The following is a 19,011-nucleotide window of genomic DNA, read 5'->3' as shown; positions in this document are numbered from 1 at the left end:
AAAACCTTTAAAAATGATTTGTTTTGGAGTCTGGATGACAGTTTTGAATCCTGCTCAAAGGAACTACCTTGAAACATTGTACATGTACAGTTATACACAGTTTAAAATAGTTTCACTGCAACTGAATGGTTTCACTCCCATGTGGACATACATGTGTTAATGTCCCACTAGGGTAAATGCTTTTCCACAAACTGAGCATCTGAAAGGTTTTTCTCCTGTATGAAGTGTTTGTTCAAACTTGAGCTATCAATGAGTCATATTTTCTGAAACGTTCACTATCTTTTACTAATCTGTGAAAGAATCAGGTTCCTCTGGCTCCTCCTGGTGCTCCTAATGGCATTTTCAAGAATCCACCGGGCCTGAATGAAAACAACCAATCAGAGCACAGATAGATTGTTGTTTGTAGAGTCTCATTCCCAGGCCATCGATTACAGACACTTTGAGACCCTGGAAATGAGACTCAGCAATCAACTATCTTCAGGCCTCCAACCTAAAGCAAATTTATGTTTCTCGACTCTGATTGGTTGTTGTCATTCAGGCCTAGTGGATCCTTCACTGGCAGTTAACAGATAAAATAAATCTTTCACACACACACACACACACACACACACACACAGTAAACCGACTCTCTGCGTGCTTACTGTTTCACTTTGTATGAAGGAGTGTCGCAGTTGGTTTTCACCATCTCAACCTCCAGCTGAAGGTAATGGAACAAATTTGAAACATTTTACTAGTTAACAGAAGCTGTTGTTAGTTTAGTTACAACAGAAAAAGCAAAAATCTGCTGCTTCATTGTTTGATTTGTTACAGATCAATGCATCAATATATTAATGCAATAATGATACAATAAAATAATAATCTAACAGTTCTACAAATTAATTGATCTGATTGATTTGATTATACATGTTGTCTAATTTTATATCTGTCAATACTTAACAACAAAGCAGTTTCACCTGCTCTGGTAAGTGATTCCCAGAGTGTAATATTTGGTCTTTTTTTGCTTGTTTGAGGTCCAAATTGTCGCAATTTAGAGTTTTGAACCAGTTCTGGCTTTAAACATTTGAATTAAAAGATTGATTAGCTTATTATTTCTGTTTCCTGAGAATTTGGTTGTAATCAAAGCAGAAATTAGTAAAATAACTGTCTCTTGTGGGATGTGGAGACCTAACGGTAATATTCCAACCAGAAAGAAACCAATTTTGACTTTCAACATTTGATTTATAATATTTCAGAAGATCTTTGACTAAAAGGCAAGGAGAAATGATGGAAAGGATGATTTCAGTTGATGAACACATGAATTTGTGTTTCCTCTCCAGATCAAAGTGTGTGTGAGCTGATGTGGATGTGAGTTCAGCAGCATGAGTCAGTGTGAGGACAAAGAGGAGGGAGTCCCTCCCTCTAGAAGGACTCTGTGGGGGGAACATGACACAAGGACCAAAGCTCAGAGGTGAGATGAGGATCTCTAACTGTCCATGACTCTTCTCCATGTCACAGCTCAGCACTCAGATCACTGCACCATCATTATTCACACTCAAAGCTCTGTGTGTGTTGTGTTGAAGCCCAGAGCAGCAGAACACAGCAGATTCTGCTGGACCTGGACCTGAACCTGGACCTGGATCTGGATCTGGATCTGGATCTGGACCCAGCTGTGTGTCCTTTAAGAGTGGCCGGTCAAATGATCCCATCTTTGAATTTTAAAGGACGACAACCCTCTGCTACAAAGAGGTAAGCTGTTAATAACCCTGTTTATTTTATTCTTCTTCCTTACTAAAATATATAATCTCACATCTGAAAGCTGCCATGTATAACCAGTATAACCAGTATAACCAGTATAACCAGTATAATCAGTATAAGCAGTATAAGCAGTATACTACAGCATAAAAAGTGAATTTCCATCTCTGTAATCTTCCCCTCTGTCTAACAGGATCTATGGAACACCAGCCTCTTCTGAATCTGAACCTGAACCCAGCTGTGTGTCCTTTAAGAGTGGCCGGTCAAATGATCGCATCATGAATTTTAAAGGACGACAACCCTCTGCTACAAAGAGGTATCACAATGTGATGCTGATGACAGTTCACTTTGTTATGTGTCAATAACAGTAAAGCTTTAGTAAAGTCAGAAGTTAACATTACACATTACATTAATTAAAATAGTACTTGATTCATCTTTTTAAATATACAGTATGTTTGAATATTTATTAGCATCATCAGCATCATTCTCAGCGTCTTCAACTCCTGACTTCAGTATTACATTTTCTCTACACACAAGTATTAAACAGTGATTTTATTGAGACTAACAGATGCTAACTGCTAACAAAGGCTAACCCTGATTCCACTGAGTTCCTCCATCAAATCAACATATTGTAGTTTTCAGTCATGTGACAACAGAAATAGAAACATGTCAGTGATAACAGCTGGGCTGAGGTCAGCTGCTCTAAAACACAGAATGAACAACCACAGAGAGTCTGAGGAAACACACAGTTGGTTTCTTCTTGATGCTGCTGATGGAAGCACTCAGTAATGTCTGTGAGTGTTCACAATCATACATCAGCTCTTTGCTTTCCTACAACATGAGAGAACAGTTTTTACATTGATTCACTCTGGAGTTCCTTTCAGAAGAGTTGTTTTCAGTACAGCTGGAAAAACCAAAACGCAGCAGTGTGTCCAGGAAGAGAGCGAGGTAAAAGATTAGATGTTAAAACTGACAAGATAAAAACAGTGTGTTGGTGTCAGATTCTCAGTTGTGAGATATGAAAGTTATGAAATCATAAATCATCAAAACAATTTAGGACGTAAAAGATACCTTTGAAGATTAAAATTCAAGTAAAATCAGGATAGGCCCTCCGACAAAAGTCTGTTTATTCAGGGACTTAAGATCGATCAGTGACCCAGCTGACCTGAATAAACTGTAGACTACTCTGTCGTGTGTATTTTCACCATCTGTACTTTTTGGTATTAAAAATTTTCTTTTGTTTGCGTTTGGATTACATTAATTAAAAAAAATAATAATGTTTGTCTCTGTGTGGACAGACATAATGTGAGCTCATTCTTCATGATTCCTCCACAGAGTGGACCAGGAGAGCTCAGAGGTTCCCAGTGGTCAGTCTGCCCAGCAGCATCAAACACACCTGGACTCCATATTTATGGTCTGTACATGGACAACAACTACTTTTACATCTATTGTGTTCACAATAATCTCCATGCTGCACTTTTTAGTCCAGTGGATTGTCAGTCTGTCCAACATGGATCTGATGTTTGCTTCCATGATTTGACTTTGATTGAGTCATTCATATAATATTCTGTTCCAGCTGCTGGAGGACAACATTGTCACTTTTGTGAAGAACGAGCTGAAGAAGATTAAAAAGGGTCTAAGTTCAGGTTACCCAGAATGCTTAGAGAGTCAAAGGGAGGATGAGGAGGTGTTGGACAGTGAGGATGAAGAGCAGAGGCGGAGCAGTAGAGAGGCATTTCTGAAGATAACAGTGCACTTCCTGAGGAGAATGAAGCAGGAGGAGCTGGCTGACCGTCTGCAGATCGGTAAGAGGATTTCTCTAAAGATTTAACTCGCTGGATAAATGAGACATTTACTGATGTCTCAACAGATGAAGGATCATTTGTTTATATATGCATCCTTTAGGAGAAATTAAATTGTCGTATTTAATAAAATTTAATTGAATATTTATAAATTACTTACAGAAATTATTTTACCTTCAGGACATCCTGATGGAGTTTGTCAGTGTAAACTAAAATCTAACCTGAAGAAGAAGTTCCAGTGTGTGTTTGAGGGGATTGCTAAAGCAGGAAAGCCATCCCTTCTGAACCAGATCTACACACAGCTCTACATCACAGAGGGAGGGATTGCAGAGGTCAATGATGAACATGAGGTCAGACAGATTGAAAAAGCATCCAGGAAACCAAACAGACCAGAAACAACAATCAGACAAGAAGACTTCTTTAAATCCTCACATGGAAGAGATGAACCAATCAGAACAGTGATGACAAAGGGAGTGGCTGGCATTGGGAAAACAGTCTTAACACAGAAGTTCACTCTGGACTGGGCTGAAGACAAAGCCAACCAGGACATACAGTTCCTGTTTCCATTCACTTTCAGAGAGCTGAATGTGCTGAAAGAGAAAAATTACAGCTTGGTGGAACTTGTTCATCACTTCTTTACTGAAACCAAAGAAGCAGGAATCTGCAGGTTTGAAGAGTTCCAGGTTGTGTTCATCTTTGACGGTCTGGATGAGTGTCGACTTCCTCTGGACTTCCACAACACAAAGATCCTGACTGATGTTACAGAGTCCACCTCAGTGGATGTGCTGCTGACAAACCTCATCAGGGGGAAACTGCTTCCCTCTGCTCGCCTCTGGATAACCTCACGACCTGCAGCAGCCAATCAGATCCCATCTGAGTGTGTTGATATTGTGACAGAGGTCAGAGGGTTCACTGACCCACAGAAGGAGGAGTACTTCAGGAAGAGGTTCAGAGATCAGGAGCCAGCCAGCAGAATCATCTCCCACATCAAGACATCACGAAGCCTCCACATCATGTGCCACATCCCAGTCTTCTGCTGGATCACTGCTACAGTTCTGGAGGATGTGTTGAACACCAGAGAAGGAGGAGAGCTGCCCAAGACCCTGACCGAGATGTACATCCACTTCCTGGTGGTTCAATCCAAACTGAAGAACATCAAGTATGACAGAGGATGTGAGACAGATCCACACTGGATTCCAGAGACAAGGAAGATGATTGAGTCTCTGGGAAAACTGGCTTTTGAGGAGCTGCAGAAGGGCAACCTGATTTTCTATGAATCAGACCTGACAGCGTGTGGCATCAATATCAGAGCAGCCTCAGTGTACTCAGGAGTGTTCACACAGATCTTTATAGAGGAGAGAGGACTGTACCAGGATAAAGTCTTCTGCTTCGTCCATCTGAGTGTTCAGGAGTTTCTGGCTGCTCTTCATGTCCATCTGACATTCATCAGCTCTGGAGTCAATCTGCTGTCAGAAGAACAATCAACCTCCCAGAAGTCTGAAACAAGAAAAGATGAATCTGCAGAGACACAGTTCTACCAGAGTGCTGTGGACAAGGCCTTACAGAGCCCAAATGGTCACCTGGACTTGTTCCTCCGCTTCCTCCTGGGACTTTCACTGCAGACCAATCAGGATCTCCTACGAGGCCTGCTGCCACAGACAAGAAGTTGCTCAAAAACTAATCAGGATATAGTCCAGTACATCAAGAAACAAATTGAGGACAACCCGTGTCCAGAAAGAAGCATCAATCTGTTTCACTGTCTGAATGAACTAAAAGATCCTTCTCTTGTCGAGGAGATCCAACAGTCTGTGAGATCAGGAAGACTTTCTACAGATAAACTGTCTCCTGCTCAGTGGTCAGCTCTGGTCTTCATCTTACTGTCATCAGAAAAAGATCTGGACGTGTTTGACCTGAAGAAATACTCTGCTTCAGAGGAGGCTCTTCTGAGGCTGCTGCCAGTGGTCAAAGCCTCCAACAAAGCTCTGTATGGATGAAATTTTTTTTGCATATATTGAAAATATTTGAATACAAAACCATGTTTTCAGCAGATAAGAACAATTAGTACTTGTGTTTTAACTTTACTGTTGTCTTTCCAGACTGAGTGGCTGTAACCTCTCAGAGAGAAGCTGTGAAGCTCTGTCCTCAGTTCTCAGCTCCCAGTCTTCTAGTCTGAGAGAGCTGGACCTGAGTAACAACAACCTGCAGGATTCAGGAGTGAAGCTTCTGTCTGCTGGACTGGAGAGTCCACACTGTACACTGGAAATTCTCAGGTCAGAGCAAGTTATTTTTTTATGACTTGAGATATTTCCCTAAAATATATTCTCTGTGGTTTTAATGTCAGAATTCACAGTACTTTCAGATGATTTGCCATGTGTGTTGTGTTGTGTGTTTGCAGGCTGTCAGGCTGTATGATCACAGAGGAAGGCTGTGCTTCTCTGGCCTCAGCTCTGAGCTCCAACCCCTCCCATCTGAGAGAGCTGGACCTGAGCTACAATCATCCAGGAGACTCAGGAGTGAACCTGCTCTCTCCACAGTGGAGACTGGACACTCTCAGGTAGGAAGAGGCCTGCTGCAGCCACAGACAGTCAGACAATGGTCTGAAACTCATGAAATGTAGCACAAATATCAGCTGATATGTTTAGGTTTTTGTTTTGCTATTAAGTTATACATGTGAACGTATCAGTGCAAGTGATGTAATGTTTGCATGCTGAAAGAGGATGTGCTGGTCTGACCCCCCTCCTCCTTTCAGGGTGGAGCCTGCTGGAGTCCGATGGTTGAGACCAGGTCTGAGGAAGTGTAAGTGTGAAAACAAAGCAGCACACATTCAACCATCTTCACACTGTGACATCACTCATTCACAGCTCTGATGTCATCATCAAAGTATCAATCAATGATCAGATGATAGATTAATAACTGCAGCTGTATTGTGTCTTGTTCTCTCCATCAGATTCCTGTGAACTCACAGTCGACACAAACACAGTGAACAGGAACCTTAAACTGTCTGACAACAACAGGATGGTGACGTTTGTGAAGGAAGAGCAACCATATCCTGATCATCCAGACAGATTTGACTGTCCTCAGCTGTTGTGTACAAATGGTCTGACTGGTCGCTGTTACTGGGAGGTGGAGGGGAGAGGAAGAGTTAGAATATCAGTGGATTACAACAGGAGATGTCACAGTAAAGAATGTTTGTTTGGAGAGAATGATCAGTCCTGGAGTCTGTTCTGCTCGGAAGATGATGGTCGTTACTCTGTCTGGCACAATAAGAGCGGAACATCCATCTCCTCCTCTGTCTCTAACAGAGTAGCAGTGTATGTGGACTGTCCTGCTGGCACTCTGTCCTTCTACAGAGTCTCCTCTGACACGCTGATCCATCTCCACACCTTCAACACCACATTCACTCAACCTCTTTATCCTGGGTTTGGGCTTAGGTCCTCATCCATATCCATGTCTGGTTCCTCAGTGTCTCTGTGTTCTCTGTAGGAGGCAGACTCTCTTCCTGTTGGACAAATATTCTCACTGCTGCAGGCATTTGCACAGATTGCTCAAGCCCTAATAACCATGAAGCTTTAATGACCAGTATGTAGGATTTAGTGGCCTGAAGTTACAGATTGCAACCAACTGAACACCACTCTAGTCTTTATTTGACTAATTGAAGCCCCTATCTAGAGTCAGTGTTTGGTTTGTCCATTCTGGGCCACTGTAGAAACATGGCAATTCAACATGGCAGACTCAGTGGAAGACGCCCTACATTGTCTGTAGATAAAAACGTTTAATTCTAACAAAAACACAATGATTCCTAATAATAATTATTCACCAACATTTCTGACAATAGATCCTCCTAAAGGTTACACACTGGACTTCCTATTTTTGAGGGTAGATTGGTTGGTTTATTATTTCATTCATTCAGACATTATTGTGTAAATATTTGTTGATTTTGAACAGGTATTCATTTTATAGAAAGTGTGCACAATGTCTGCTCTGCAGTTCTTGGAGAGATAGTAAATGCAAAATGTGCTGTGTGGCTTGATCATTTTGTAGAAATATGTTGAGTTTTAAACTGTATGACCGTTTTATATGTAATTGCTTTATTTTTTATACATAATTAGGAGAGAGGTGCCCTTTCTTCTTTGAACACCTGCCTAAAATGTCCGTACATGTGCCTGCAACAGATGAGTTGAGTCCTGCATTAATCAATGAATTTAAATGAATCAATGAGCTTTGTACAAAATCCTTCCGAAAGATTCTTCACAGATATTGTAAATGTCTTCCACAAGCTGCATGAATGCTCATTATGCTTCAATAAAGATTATTTTCTTCAATCTGGAACCTGAGTGAAGTGTCTCAGTTTTGTTTCATACAACCAGATAATAACTTTTTAAACTAAGTTTCCACATTAACACTCTAAAGCTGCTTACTGGAACCAGAGTAACTACAAATAAACATGTACTCAACTCGCAGCTATCGGAGATCAACTTTCTATGTTTATATTCATTAAACAGACGCGTTATCAGTTATTTCACTGGCAGTATACAGATAAAATTAATCTTTCACACACTCGCGCCTTTCTGCGTGTTTCCTGTTTAAAGTTTACTTTCACTTTCTCTGGAGCAGTGTCGCAGTTTGTATTCACCATCTAATTCTCCAGCTGAAGGCAATGGAACAGAGTTTCGATGTTTTACATCAACAGCAAAAATCTGCATCCAATATAACAGTGACAGGAGTCATTCTGCAAGGGGCTTTTTCTTGTTACAGAGTATTTGTACAATGTGGTACTTTTACTTAACAAAATCATGTGAATATTTTTTTCCTCTTAGTAATTGTTATTTTTATTACATTTTTGGATCACAGCAGGAATTATAAACCTCTACCTGATGAGTCTGATAATACACACGGTTTAATTTTATATCCACAGGTACTTTAACAGTTAAGTGGTTTCACCTGCTCAGGTTAGTGATTATATCTCAGTGACAATCAGTGTGAGTCAGTGAGTGTAAATGCTCCTCCATGCATTGTGTGTGTGCTGGGCTGCCCTTCATCAATGTGATAAATATTCAGTAATACTGAGAGTGCCACCTAGTGGTGAAAGGAAATGTAATTTTTTTATACTTCCATGTTCTACTCCTAGCAGGATGATCAGATGTAGCTGAAATCATGTCAGAAAGTGCAAAACATGTTGTTGATAATATTTCATAATTGTGGTGAGAATACAATGAGGTTGTATTTTGCGGCTATTTTAGGCGATTTTTTTTGCGTTGTATTTGAATGAACTCCTTCTAGGGCATTAGTCAGTACAATCAAAACAAAATGCAAATGACGAACAGCGTGCCCGTGGTGTTCGCTATGAAACAGATAGTACTCAACTGCAGTGTACATGGTCCAATCTCAATAAAACTTCCCGTTTGATAAGAGTCCTGCCCTGAACACCGGCACATGACCACAGCACACCCCGAGTTGCGTGGAGTGCGAGGGCCCGTTCATCGCTGCTAGCAGTTTCAATTAATATTATATTATTTCCTCAGGGCACCAACCTTAGAGAATACAAAATGAGTCTCATAAAATACACTAAACTATTAATTTGGGATCTTGATTATTAATTGATTCAATAACTAGAAGCAATAGCAGGAACATGTTTGTTGCGGGCAAAGAAAAACACAAAGTCCCCTCTGACTTGTGTAGTGTTTAAGGCCAATTCAACGTGTATGTACAGTATGTGATGTTCCTGTGTCTAAAATGTAGGCTGTGACCAACTTGAATGGCAAACAGCAACAGAGAACTCTTATGTGACCTTATGAGGGCTTAAAGTGTTTCACCTCACATGGGGCACCGTTTATATTGAATATAAAATGGTTCGAACAGGAAGCAAATTGGGAAGACAAGACAATAAATAATAACTTTAATTCATATCAAAGCTCCTCGGGGCACCACCCTTAAAGAAGCCAATTAATTGATTCGGAATGATAAAATAAACTAAACTATGAATTTGGAATTCTGATTATTAAATTAATATCTACAACCAAAAGGTGGGTAAGTGGGCCTGTGTTGAGCCGACCATGTAGAGGTTCAGAAAGCCATGAAGTAAATACATGTCCTATACCTAAACCTGCTTGAATATTGTTGTTGTAAAATAATTGATTTATAATGATTTTAATTGTGGACAAACCTCCTGCCTTGACTGACATTAGAAGGCCCCTTCACCAATATGGCTCCAATGCCAATATGGTATGTACGTGTATTTAATCATGAAGTTAACCGCTATGTAGTGTCACACCCTGGCTCTTAAGGCATGACAAATATGTGAGATACACCACTTTAAGGAATAACAAAAAGTAATGTATTGAACAAAAAGTCGACTTATGAAATGAACAACTACATACTTTAAATATAGAGTGTGAATAACAATGTAGTCAGTAGTGTAAGGTGTGCATGAGGGATAATATGTGTGTATGTTGTAAAGTGTACAAAAACAAAATATAAGATGAGGCCACGCTGCAGTCCTCACACCACTGGCAGCGTGCCTGCAAAAAGAGAGCAACAAACTAGTACAAATCAAACAACAAGTTAGGACAACTCAAACAATACAAACCAGAAGCAGCAGAGGGCTAGAATGGGCAACAGGGCCTTGATTATATAGCCTGGGAGCACCGGGCCCAGGTGTTCCCAGTTGGTACCAATTAACACCAGGGGGCACCACAGTAGGGTTATTAAAACATGAATATTAGGTAGGTATGACCAGAGATTGTTAACCCTAACCCTGTCTACGTGGCTCTGGGTATAACATGTCATATTGTTTATGAAAACTGCAGGGCTTTGGTTTTGTCTCAACTTCCTCCAAAACTATATATCTATATATATATATATAACACAGTTAGTTTCACTGCAACTGAATGGTTTCACTCCCATGTGGACATACATATGTTAATGTCCCACTAGGGTAAATGCTTTTCCACAAACTGAGCAACTCAAGGGTTTCTCCCTAGTATGGATTCTTTGCGTGTGATCATAGCACTTACGTATGTCATTCAAACTTAGCATCTGAAAGGTTTTTCTCCTGTATGAAGTGTTTGGTCAAACAATGAGTCATATTTTCTGAAACGTTCACTATCTTTTACTAATCTGTGAAAGAATCAGGTTCCTCTGGCTCCTCCTGGTGCTCCTAATGGCATTTTCAAGAATCCACCGGGCCTGAATGAAAACAACCAATCAGAGCACAGATAGATTGTTGTTATTAGACTTTGAGACCCTGGAAATGAGACTCAGCAATCAACTATCTTCAGGCCTCCAACCTAAAGCAAATTCATATCTTTCTTGACTCTGATTGGTTGTTTTCATTCAGGCCTAGTGGATCCTTCACTGGCAGTTAACAGATAAAATTAATCTTTCACACACACACACACACACACACACACACAGTAAACACGCCTCTCTGCGTGCTTACTGTTTCACTTTGTATGAAGGAGTGTCGCAGTTGGTTTTCACCATCTCAACCTCCAGCTGAAGGTAATGGAACAAATTTGAAACATTTTACTAGTTAAGCTGTTGTTAGTTTAGTTACAATAGAAAAAGCTAAAATCTGCTGCTTCATTGTTTGATTTGTTACAGATCAATGCATCAATATATTAATGCAATAATGATACAATAAAATAATAATCTAACAGTTCTACAAATGAATTGTTATTCTTATATTTTGACCACAGCAGGCATTATAAGGACAAATTCTACCTGAATGATTTGATTATACATGTTGTCTAATTTAATATCTGTCAATACTTTAACAATAAAGCAGTTTCACCTACTCTGGTAAGTGATTCCCAGAGTGTAATATTTGGTCTTCATTTGCTTTTTTGAGGTCCAAATTGATGTAATTTAGAGTTTTGAACCAGTTTTGGCTTTAAACATTTGAATTGCAAGATTTATTAGCTTATTATTTCCGTTTCCTGAGAATTTGGTTGTAATTAAAGCAGAAATGTATATGGGGGACCCAACGGTAATATTCCAACCAGAAAGAAACCAATTTTGACTTTCAACATTTGATTTATAATATTTCAGAAGATCTCTGACAAAAAGGCAAGGAGAAATGATGGAAAGGATGATTTCAGTTGATGTGCACATAAATGATTTGTGTTTTCTCTCCAGATCAAAGTGTGTGTGAGCTGATGTGGATGTGGGTTCAGCAGCATGAGTCAGTGTGAGGACAGAGAGGAGGGAGCCCCTCCCTCTAAAAGGACTCGGTGGGGGGAACATGACACAAGGACCAAAGCTCAGAGGTGAGATGAGGATCTCTAACTGTCCATGACTCTTCTCCATGTCACAGCTCAGCACTCAGATCACTGCACCATCATTATTCACACTCAAAGCTCTGTGTGTGTTGTGTTGAAGCCCAGAGCAGCAGAACACAGCAGATTCTGTTGGACCTGGATCCAAACCTGAACCTGGACCCAGCTGTTTGTCCCTCAAGAGTGACTCGTCAAATGATCTCTACATTGATTTTAAAGGACGACAACCTTCTGCTACAAATAGGTATCACAATGTCATTTTCCCAATATTGTGCAGCTCTATTTAGCATACAGACCAACAGTGTCGCTGCTGATGACAGTTCACTTTGTTATGTGTCAATAACAGTAAAGATTTAGTAAAGTCAACTGTTAACATTACACATTACACTAATTAAAATAGAACTTGATTCATATTTTTTAATATATGTTTGTATATTTATTGATCATCAGCATCATTCTCAGCGTCTTCAACTCCCCACTTCAGTATTACATTTTCTCTACACACGAGTATTAAACAGTGATTATATTGAGACTAACAGATGCTAACTGCTAACAAAGGCTAACCCTGATTCCACTGAGTTCCTCCATCAAATCAACATATTGTAGTTTTCAGTCATGTGACAACAGAAATAGAAATATGTCAGTGATAACAGCTGGGCTGAGGTCAGCTGCTCTAAAACACAGAATGAACAACCACAGAGAGTCTGAGGAAACACACAGTTGGTTTCTTCTTGATGCTGCTGATGGAAGCACTCAGTAATGTCTGTGAGTGTTCACAATCATACATCAGCTCTTTGCTTTCCTACAACATGAGAGAACAGTTTTAACATTGATTCACTCTGGAGTTCCTTTCAGAAGAGTTGTTTTCAGTACATTGTTTCACTGTTTTTATGTGTTTCTATCAGAAGGAAGCTGGAAAAACCAAAACGCAGCAGTGTGTCCAGGAAGAGAGCGAGGTAAAAGATTAGGTATTAAAACTGACAAGAAAAAAACAGTGTGTTGGTGTCAGATTCTCAGTTGTGAGATATGAAAGTTATGAAATCATCAATCATCAAAACAATTTAGGACGTAAAAGATACCTTTGAAGATTAAAATTCAAGTAAAATCAGGAGAGGCCCTCCGATAAAAGTCTGTTTATTCAGGGACTTAAGATCGATCAGTGACCCAGCTGACCTGAATAAACTGTAGCCTACTCTGTCGTGTGTATTTTCACCGTCTGTACTCTTGCGTGGATTACATTAATTAAATTAAAAGATAAATTTGTTGTCTCTGTGTGGACAGACATAATGTGAGCTCATTCTTCATGATTCCTCCACAGAGTGGACCAGGAGAGCTCAGAGGTTCCCAGTGGTCAGTCTGCCCAGCAGCATCAAACACACCTGGACTCCATATTTATGGTCTGTACATGGACAACAACTACTTTTACATCTATAGTGTTGACAATAATCTCCATGCTGCACTTTTTAGACCAGTGGATTATCAGTCTGTCCAACATGGATCTGATGTTTGCTTCCGTGATTTGACTTTGATTGAGTCATTCATATAATATTCTGTTCCAGCTGCTGGAGGACAACATTGTCACTTTTGTGAAGAACGAGCTGAAGAAGATTAAAAAGGGTCTAAGTTCAGGTTACCCAGAATGGTTAGAGAGTCAAAGGGAGGATGAGGAGGTGTTGGACAGTGAGGATGAAGAGCAGAGGCGGAGCAGCAGAGAGGCATTTCTGAAGATCACTGTACACTTCCTGAGGAGAATGAAGCAGGAGGAACTGGCTGACCGTCTGCAGAGCAGTAAGAGGATTTCTCTAAAGATTTAACTCGCTGGATAAATGAGACATTTACTGATGTCTCAACAGATGAAGGATCATTTGTTTATATATGCATCCTTTAGGAGAAATTAAATTGTCGTATTTAATAAAATTTAATTGAATATTTATAAATTACTTACAGAAATTATTTTTTTGTACCTTCAGGACATCCTGTTTGTCAGTGTAAACTTAAATCTAACCTGAAGAAGAAGTTCCAGTGTGTGTTTGAGGGGATTGCTAAAGCAGGAAAGCCAACCCTTCTGAACCAGATCTACACACAGCTCTACATCACAGAGGGAGGGACTGCAGAGGTCAATGATGAACATGAGGTCAGACAGATTGAAAAAGCATCCAGGAAACCAAACAGACCAGAAACAACAATCAGACAAGAAGACTTCTTTAAATCCTCACCTGGAAGAGATGAACCAATCAGAACAGTGATGACAAAGGGAGTGGCTGGCATTGGGAAAACAGTCTTAACACAGAAGTTCACTCTGGACTGGGCTGAAGACAAAGCCAACCAGGACATACAGTTCCTGTTTCCATTCACTTTCAGAGAGCTGAATGTGCTGAAAGAGAAAAAGTTCAGCTTGATGGAACTTGTTCATCACTTCTTTACTGAAACCAAAGAAGCAAGAATCTGCAGGTTTGAAGAGTTCCAGGTTGTGTTCATCTTTGACGGTCTGGATGAGTGTCGACTTCCTCTGGACTTCCACAACACAAAGATCCTGACTGATGTTACAGAGTCCACCTCAGTGGATGTGCTGCTGACAAACCTCATCAGGGGGAAACTGCTTCCCTCTGCTCGCCTCTGGATAACCTCACGACCTGCAGCAGCCAATCAGATCCCATCTGAGTGTGTTGATATTGTGACAGAGGTCAGAGGGTTCACTGACCCACAGAAGAAGGAGTACTTCAGGAAGAGGTTCAGAGATCAGGAGCCAGCCAGCAGAATCATCTCCCACATCAAGACATCACGAACCCTCCACATCATGTGCCACATCCCAGTCTTCTGCTGGATCACTGCTACAGTTCTGGAGGATGTGTTGAAGACCAGAGAAGGAGGAGAGCTGCCCAAGACCCTGACCGAGATGTACATCCACTTCCTGGTGGTTCAATCCAAACTGAAGAACATCAAGTATGACAGAGGATGTGAGACAGATCCACACTGGATTCCAGAGACAAGGAAGATGATTGAGTCTCTGGGAAAACTGGCTTTTGAGGAGCTGCAGAAGGGCAACCTGATTTTCTATGAATCAGACCTGACAGAGTGTGGCATCAATATCAGAGCAGCCTCAGTGTACTCAGGAGTGTTCACACAGATCTTTATAGAGGAGAGAGGACTGTACCAGGATAAAGTCTTCTGCTTCGTCCATCTGAGTGTTCAGGAGTTTCTGGCTGCTCTTCATGTCCATCTGACATTCATCAGCTCTGGAGTCAATCTGCTGTCAGAAGAACAATCAACCTCCCAGAAGTCTGAAACAAGAAAAGATGAATCTGCAGAGACACAGTTCTACCAGAGTGCTGTGGACAAGGCCTTACAGAGCCCAAATGGTCACCTGGACTTGTTCCTCCGCTTCCTCCTGGGACTTTCACTGCAGACCAATCAGGATCTCCTACGAGGCCTGCTGCCACAGACAAGAAGTTGCTCAAAAACTAATCAGGATATAGTCCAGTACATCAAGAAACAAATTGAGGACAACCCATGTCCAGAAAGAAGCATCAATCTGTTTCACTGTCTGAATGAACTAAAAGATCCTTCTCTTGTCGAGGAGATCCAACAGTCCGTGAGATCAGGAAGACTTTCTACAGATAAACTGTCTCCTGCTCAGTGGTCAGCTCTGGTCTTCATCTTACTGTCATCAGAAAAAGATCTGGACGTGTTTGACCTGAAGAAATACTCTGCTTCAGAGGAGGCTCTTCTGAGGCTGCTGCCAGTGGTCAAAGCCTCCAACAAAGCTCTGTATGGACGTAGATATTTGAATATACTGAAAATATTTGAATATAAAACCATGTTTTCAGCAGATAAGAACAATTAGTACTTGTGTTTTAACTTTACTGTTGTCTTTCCAGACTGAGTGGCTGTAACCTCTCAGAGAGAAGCTGTGAAGCTCTGTCCTCAGTTCTCAGCTCCCAGTCCTCTAGTCTGAGAGAGCTGGACCTGAGTAACAACAACCTGCAGGATTCAGGAGTGAAGCTGCTGTCTGCTGGACTGGAGAGTCCACACTGTACACTGGAAATTCTCAGGTCAGAGCAAGTTATTTTTTTATGACTTGAGATATTTCCCTAAAATATATTCTCTGTGGTTTTAATGTCAGAATTCACAGTACTTTCAGATGATTTGCCATGTGTGTTGTGTTGTGTGTTTGCAGGCTATCAGGCTGTATGATCACAGAGAAAGGCTGTGCTTCTCTGGCCTCAGCTCTGAGCTCCAACCCCTCCCATCTGAGAGAGCTGGACCTGAGCTACAATCATCCAGGAGACTCAGGAGTGAACCTGCTCTCTCCACAGTGGAGACTGGACACTCTCAGGTAGGAAGAGGCCTGCTGCAGCCACAGACAGTCAGACAATGGTCCGAAACTTATGAAACGTAGCACAAATATCAGCTGATATGTTTAGGTTTTTGCTATTAAGTTATACATGTGAACGTATCAGTGCAAGTGATGTAATGTTTGCATGCTGAAAGAGGATGTGCTGGTCTGACCCCCCTACTCCTTTCAGGGTTGAGCCTGCTGGAGTCCGATGGTTGAGACCAGATCTGAGGAAGTGTAAGTGTGAAAACAAAGCAGCACACATTCAACCATCTTCACACTGTGACATCACTCATTCACAGCTCTGATGTCATCATCAAAGTGTCAATCAATGATCAGATGATAGATCAATAACTGCAGCTGTATTGTGTCTTGTTCTCTCCATCAGATTCCTGTGAACTCACAGTCGACACAAACACAGTGAACAGAAACCTTAAACTGTCTGACAACAACAGGATGGTGACGTTTGTGAAGGAAGAGCAACCATATCCTGATCATCCAGACAGATTTGACTGTCCTCAGCTGTTGTGTACAAATGGTCTGACTGGTCGCTGTTACTGGGAGGTGGAGTGGAGAGGAAGAGTTAGAATATCAGTGGATTACAACAGGAGATGTCACAGTTTGTTTGGAGAGAATGATCAGTCCTGGAGTCTGTTCTGCTCGGAAGATGATGGTCGTTACTCTGTCTGGCACAATAAGAGCGGAACCTCCATCTCCTCCTCTGTCTCTAACAGAGTAGCAGTGTATGTGGACTGTCCTGCTGGCACTCTGTCCTTCTACAGAGTCTCCTCTGACACACTGATCCATCTCCACACCTTCAACACCACATTCACTCAACCTCTTTATCCTGGGTTTGGGCTTAGGTCCTCATCCATATCCATGTCTGGTTCCTCAGTGTCTCTGTGTTCTCTGTAGGAGGGAGACTCTCTTCCTGTTGGACAAATATTCTCACTGCTGCAGGCATTTGCACAGATTGCTCAAGCCCTAATAACTATGAAGCTTTAATGACCAGTATGTAGGATTTAGTGGCCTGAAGTTACAGATTGCAACCAACTGAACACAGCTCAAGTCTTTATTTGACAAATTGAAGCCCCTATCTAGAGTCAGTGTTTGGTTTGTCCATTCTGGGCCACTGTAGAAACATGGCAATTCAACATGGCAGACTCAGTGGAAGACGCCCTACATTGTCCGTAGATAAAAACATTTAATTCTAACAAAAACACAATGATTCCTAATAATAATTATTCACCAACATTTCTGACAATAGATCCTCCTAAATGTTACACACTGGACTTTGTATTTTTGAGGGTAGATTGGTTGGTTTATTATTTAATTCATTCAGACATTACTGTGTAAATATTTGTTGATTTTGAACAGGTATTCATTTTATAGAAAGTGTGCACAATGTCTGCTCTGCAGTTCTTGGAGAGATAGTAAATGCAAAATGTGCTGTGTGGCTTGATCATTTTGTAGAAATATGTTGAGTTTTAAACTGTATGACCGTTTTATATGTAAGTGCTTTATTTTTTATACATAATTAGGAGAGAGGTGCCCTTTCTTCTTTGAACACCTGCCTAAAATGTCCGTACATGTGCCTGCAACAGATGAGTTGAGTCCTGCATTAATCAATGAATTTAAATGAATCAATGAGCTTTGTACAAAATCCTTCCGAAAGATTCTTCACAGATATTGTAAATGTCTTTCACAAGCTGCATGAATGCTCATTATGCTTCAATAAAGATTATTTTCTTCAATCTGGAACCTGAGTGAAGTGTCTCAGTTGTTTCATTCAACCAGATAATAACTTTTTAAACTAAGTTTCCACATTAACACTCTAAAGCTGCTTTCTTTGTAGTAACTACAAATAAACATGTACTCAACTCGCAGCTATCGGAGATCAACTTTCTATGTTTATATTCATTAAACAGACGCGTTATCAGTTATTTCACTGGCAGTATACAGATAAAATTAATCTTTCACACACTCGCGCCTTTCTGCGTGTTTCCTGTTTAAAGTTTACTTTCACTTTCTCTGGAGCAGTGTCGCAGTTTGTGTTCACCATCTAATTCTCCAGCTGAAGGCAATGGAACAGAGTTTCGATGTTTTACATCAACAGCAAAAATCTGCATCCAATATAACAGTGACAGGAGTCATTGTGCAAGGGGCTTTTTCTTGTTACAGAGTATTTGTACAATGTGGTACTTTTACTTAACAAAATCATGTGAATATTTTTTTCCTCTTAGTAATTGTTATTTTTATTACATTTTTGGATAACAGCAGGAATTATAAACCTCTACCTGATGAGTTGGATAATACACACGGTTTAATTTTATATCCACAGGTACTTTAACAGTAAAGTGGTTTCACCTGCTCAGGTTAGTGATTATATCTCAGTGACAATCAGTGTGAGTCAGTGAGTGTAAATGCTCCTCCATGCATTGTGTGTGTGCTGGGCTGCCGCTTCATCAATGTGATAAATATTCAGTAATACTGAGAGTGCCACCTAGTGGTGAAAGGAAATGTCATTTTTTACACTTCCATGTTCTACTGCTAGCAGGATGATCAGATGTAGCTGAAATTTTGTCAGAAAGTGCAAAACATGTTGTTGATAATATTTCATAATTGTGGTGAGAATACAGTGAGGTTGTATTTTGAACGAACTCCTTCTAGGGCATTAGTCAGTACAATCAAAACAAAATGCAAATGACGAACAGCGTGCCCGTGGCGTTCGCTATGAAACAGATAGTACTCAACTTCAGTGTACATGGTCCAATCTCAATAAAACTTCACGTTTGATAAGAGTCCTGCCCTGAACACCGGCACATGACCACAGCACACCCCGAGTTGAGTGGAGTGCAAGGGCCCG

General features: G+C 40.7%; 2 protein-coding genes across 15 annotated transcripts; both read left to right on the top strand.

The window, feature by feature from the left end:
* Positions 1-565: 565 nt before the first annotated feature.
* On the top strand, positions 566-17,906 carry LOC127370491 (NLR family CARD domain-containing protein 3-like). 14 transcript variants are annotated; one of them, XM_051412593.1, is made up of 12 exons: positions 566-703; positions 1,317-1,447; positions 1,560-1,725; positions 1,925-2,047; positions 3,067-3,145; positions 3,308-3,536; positions 3,714-3,754; positions 13,815-15,577; positions 15,688-15,861; positions 15,987-16,145; positions 16,336-16,382; positions 16,534-17,906. In XM_051412593.1, the coding sequence occupies exons 2-12, from the start codon at positions 1,423-1,425 to the stop codon at positions 17,058-17,060; spliced, it is 3,333 nt and encodes a 1,110-aa protein (XP_051268553.1). In that variant the 5' UTR covers positions 566-703; positions 1,317-1,422; the 3' UTR covers positions 17,061-17,906. The 14 variants fall into 14 exon arrangements, 13 of the variants coding, with proteins under 13 accessions (XP_051268553.1, XP_051268549.1, XP_051268547.1 ...); XM_051412589.1 differs by having other exon boundaries at positions 3,714-4,479; positions 14,540-15,577; XM_051412587.1 differs by lacking the exons at positions 13,815-15,577; positions 15,688-15,861; positions 15,987-16,145; positions 16,336-16,382 and adding exons at positions 5,630-5,803; positions 5,929-6,087; positions 6,283-6,329; positions 6,481-6,656 and having other exon boundaries at positions 3,714-5,517; positions 16,710-17,906.
* On the top strand, positions 10,916-13,692 carry LOC127370493 (uncharacterized). The gene is made up of 6 exons (XM_051412600.1): positions 10,916-11,033; positions 11,670-11,800; positions 11,913-12,053; positions 12,715-12,765; positions 13,128-13,206; positions 13,369-13,692. Exons 2-6 carry the CDS (start codon positions 11,712-11,714, stop codon positions 13,621-13,623), a joined length of 615 nt encoding a protein of 204 aa, XP_051268560.1. The 5' UTR covers positions 10,916-11,033; positions 11,670-11,711; the 3' UTR covers positions 13,624-13,692.
* Positions 17,907-19,011: the final 1,105 nt, after the last annotated feature.

The sequence above is a fragment of the Dicentrarchus labrax genome, unplaced genomic scaffold (assembly GCF_905237075.1).
Source record: "Dicentrarchus labrax unplaced genomic scaffold, dlabrax2021, whole genome shotgun sequence".
Lineage (NCBI taxonomy): Eukaryota > Metazoa > Chordata > Actinopteri > Moronidae > Dicentrarchus > Dicentrarchus labrax.
The sequence above is the reverse complement of the archived record's forward strand: the minus strand, read 5'-3'. Positions and strand labels throughout refer to the sequence as shown.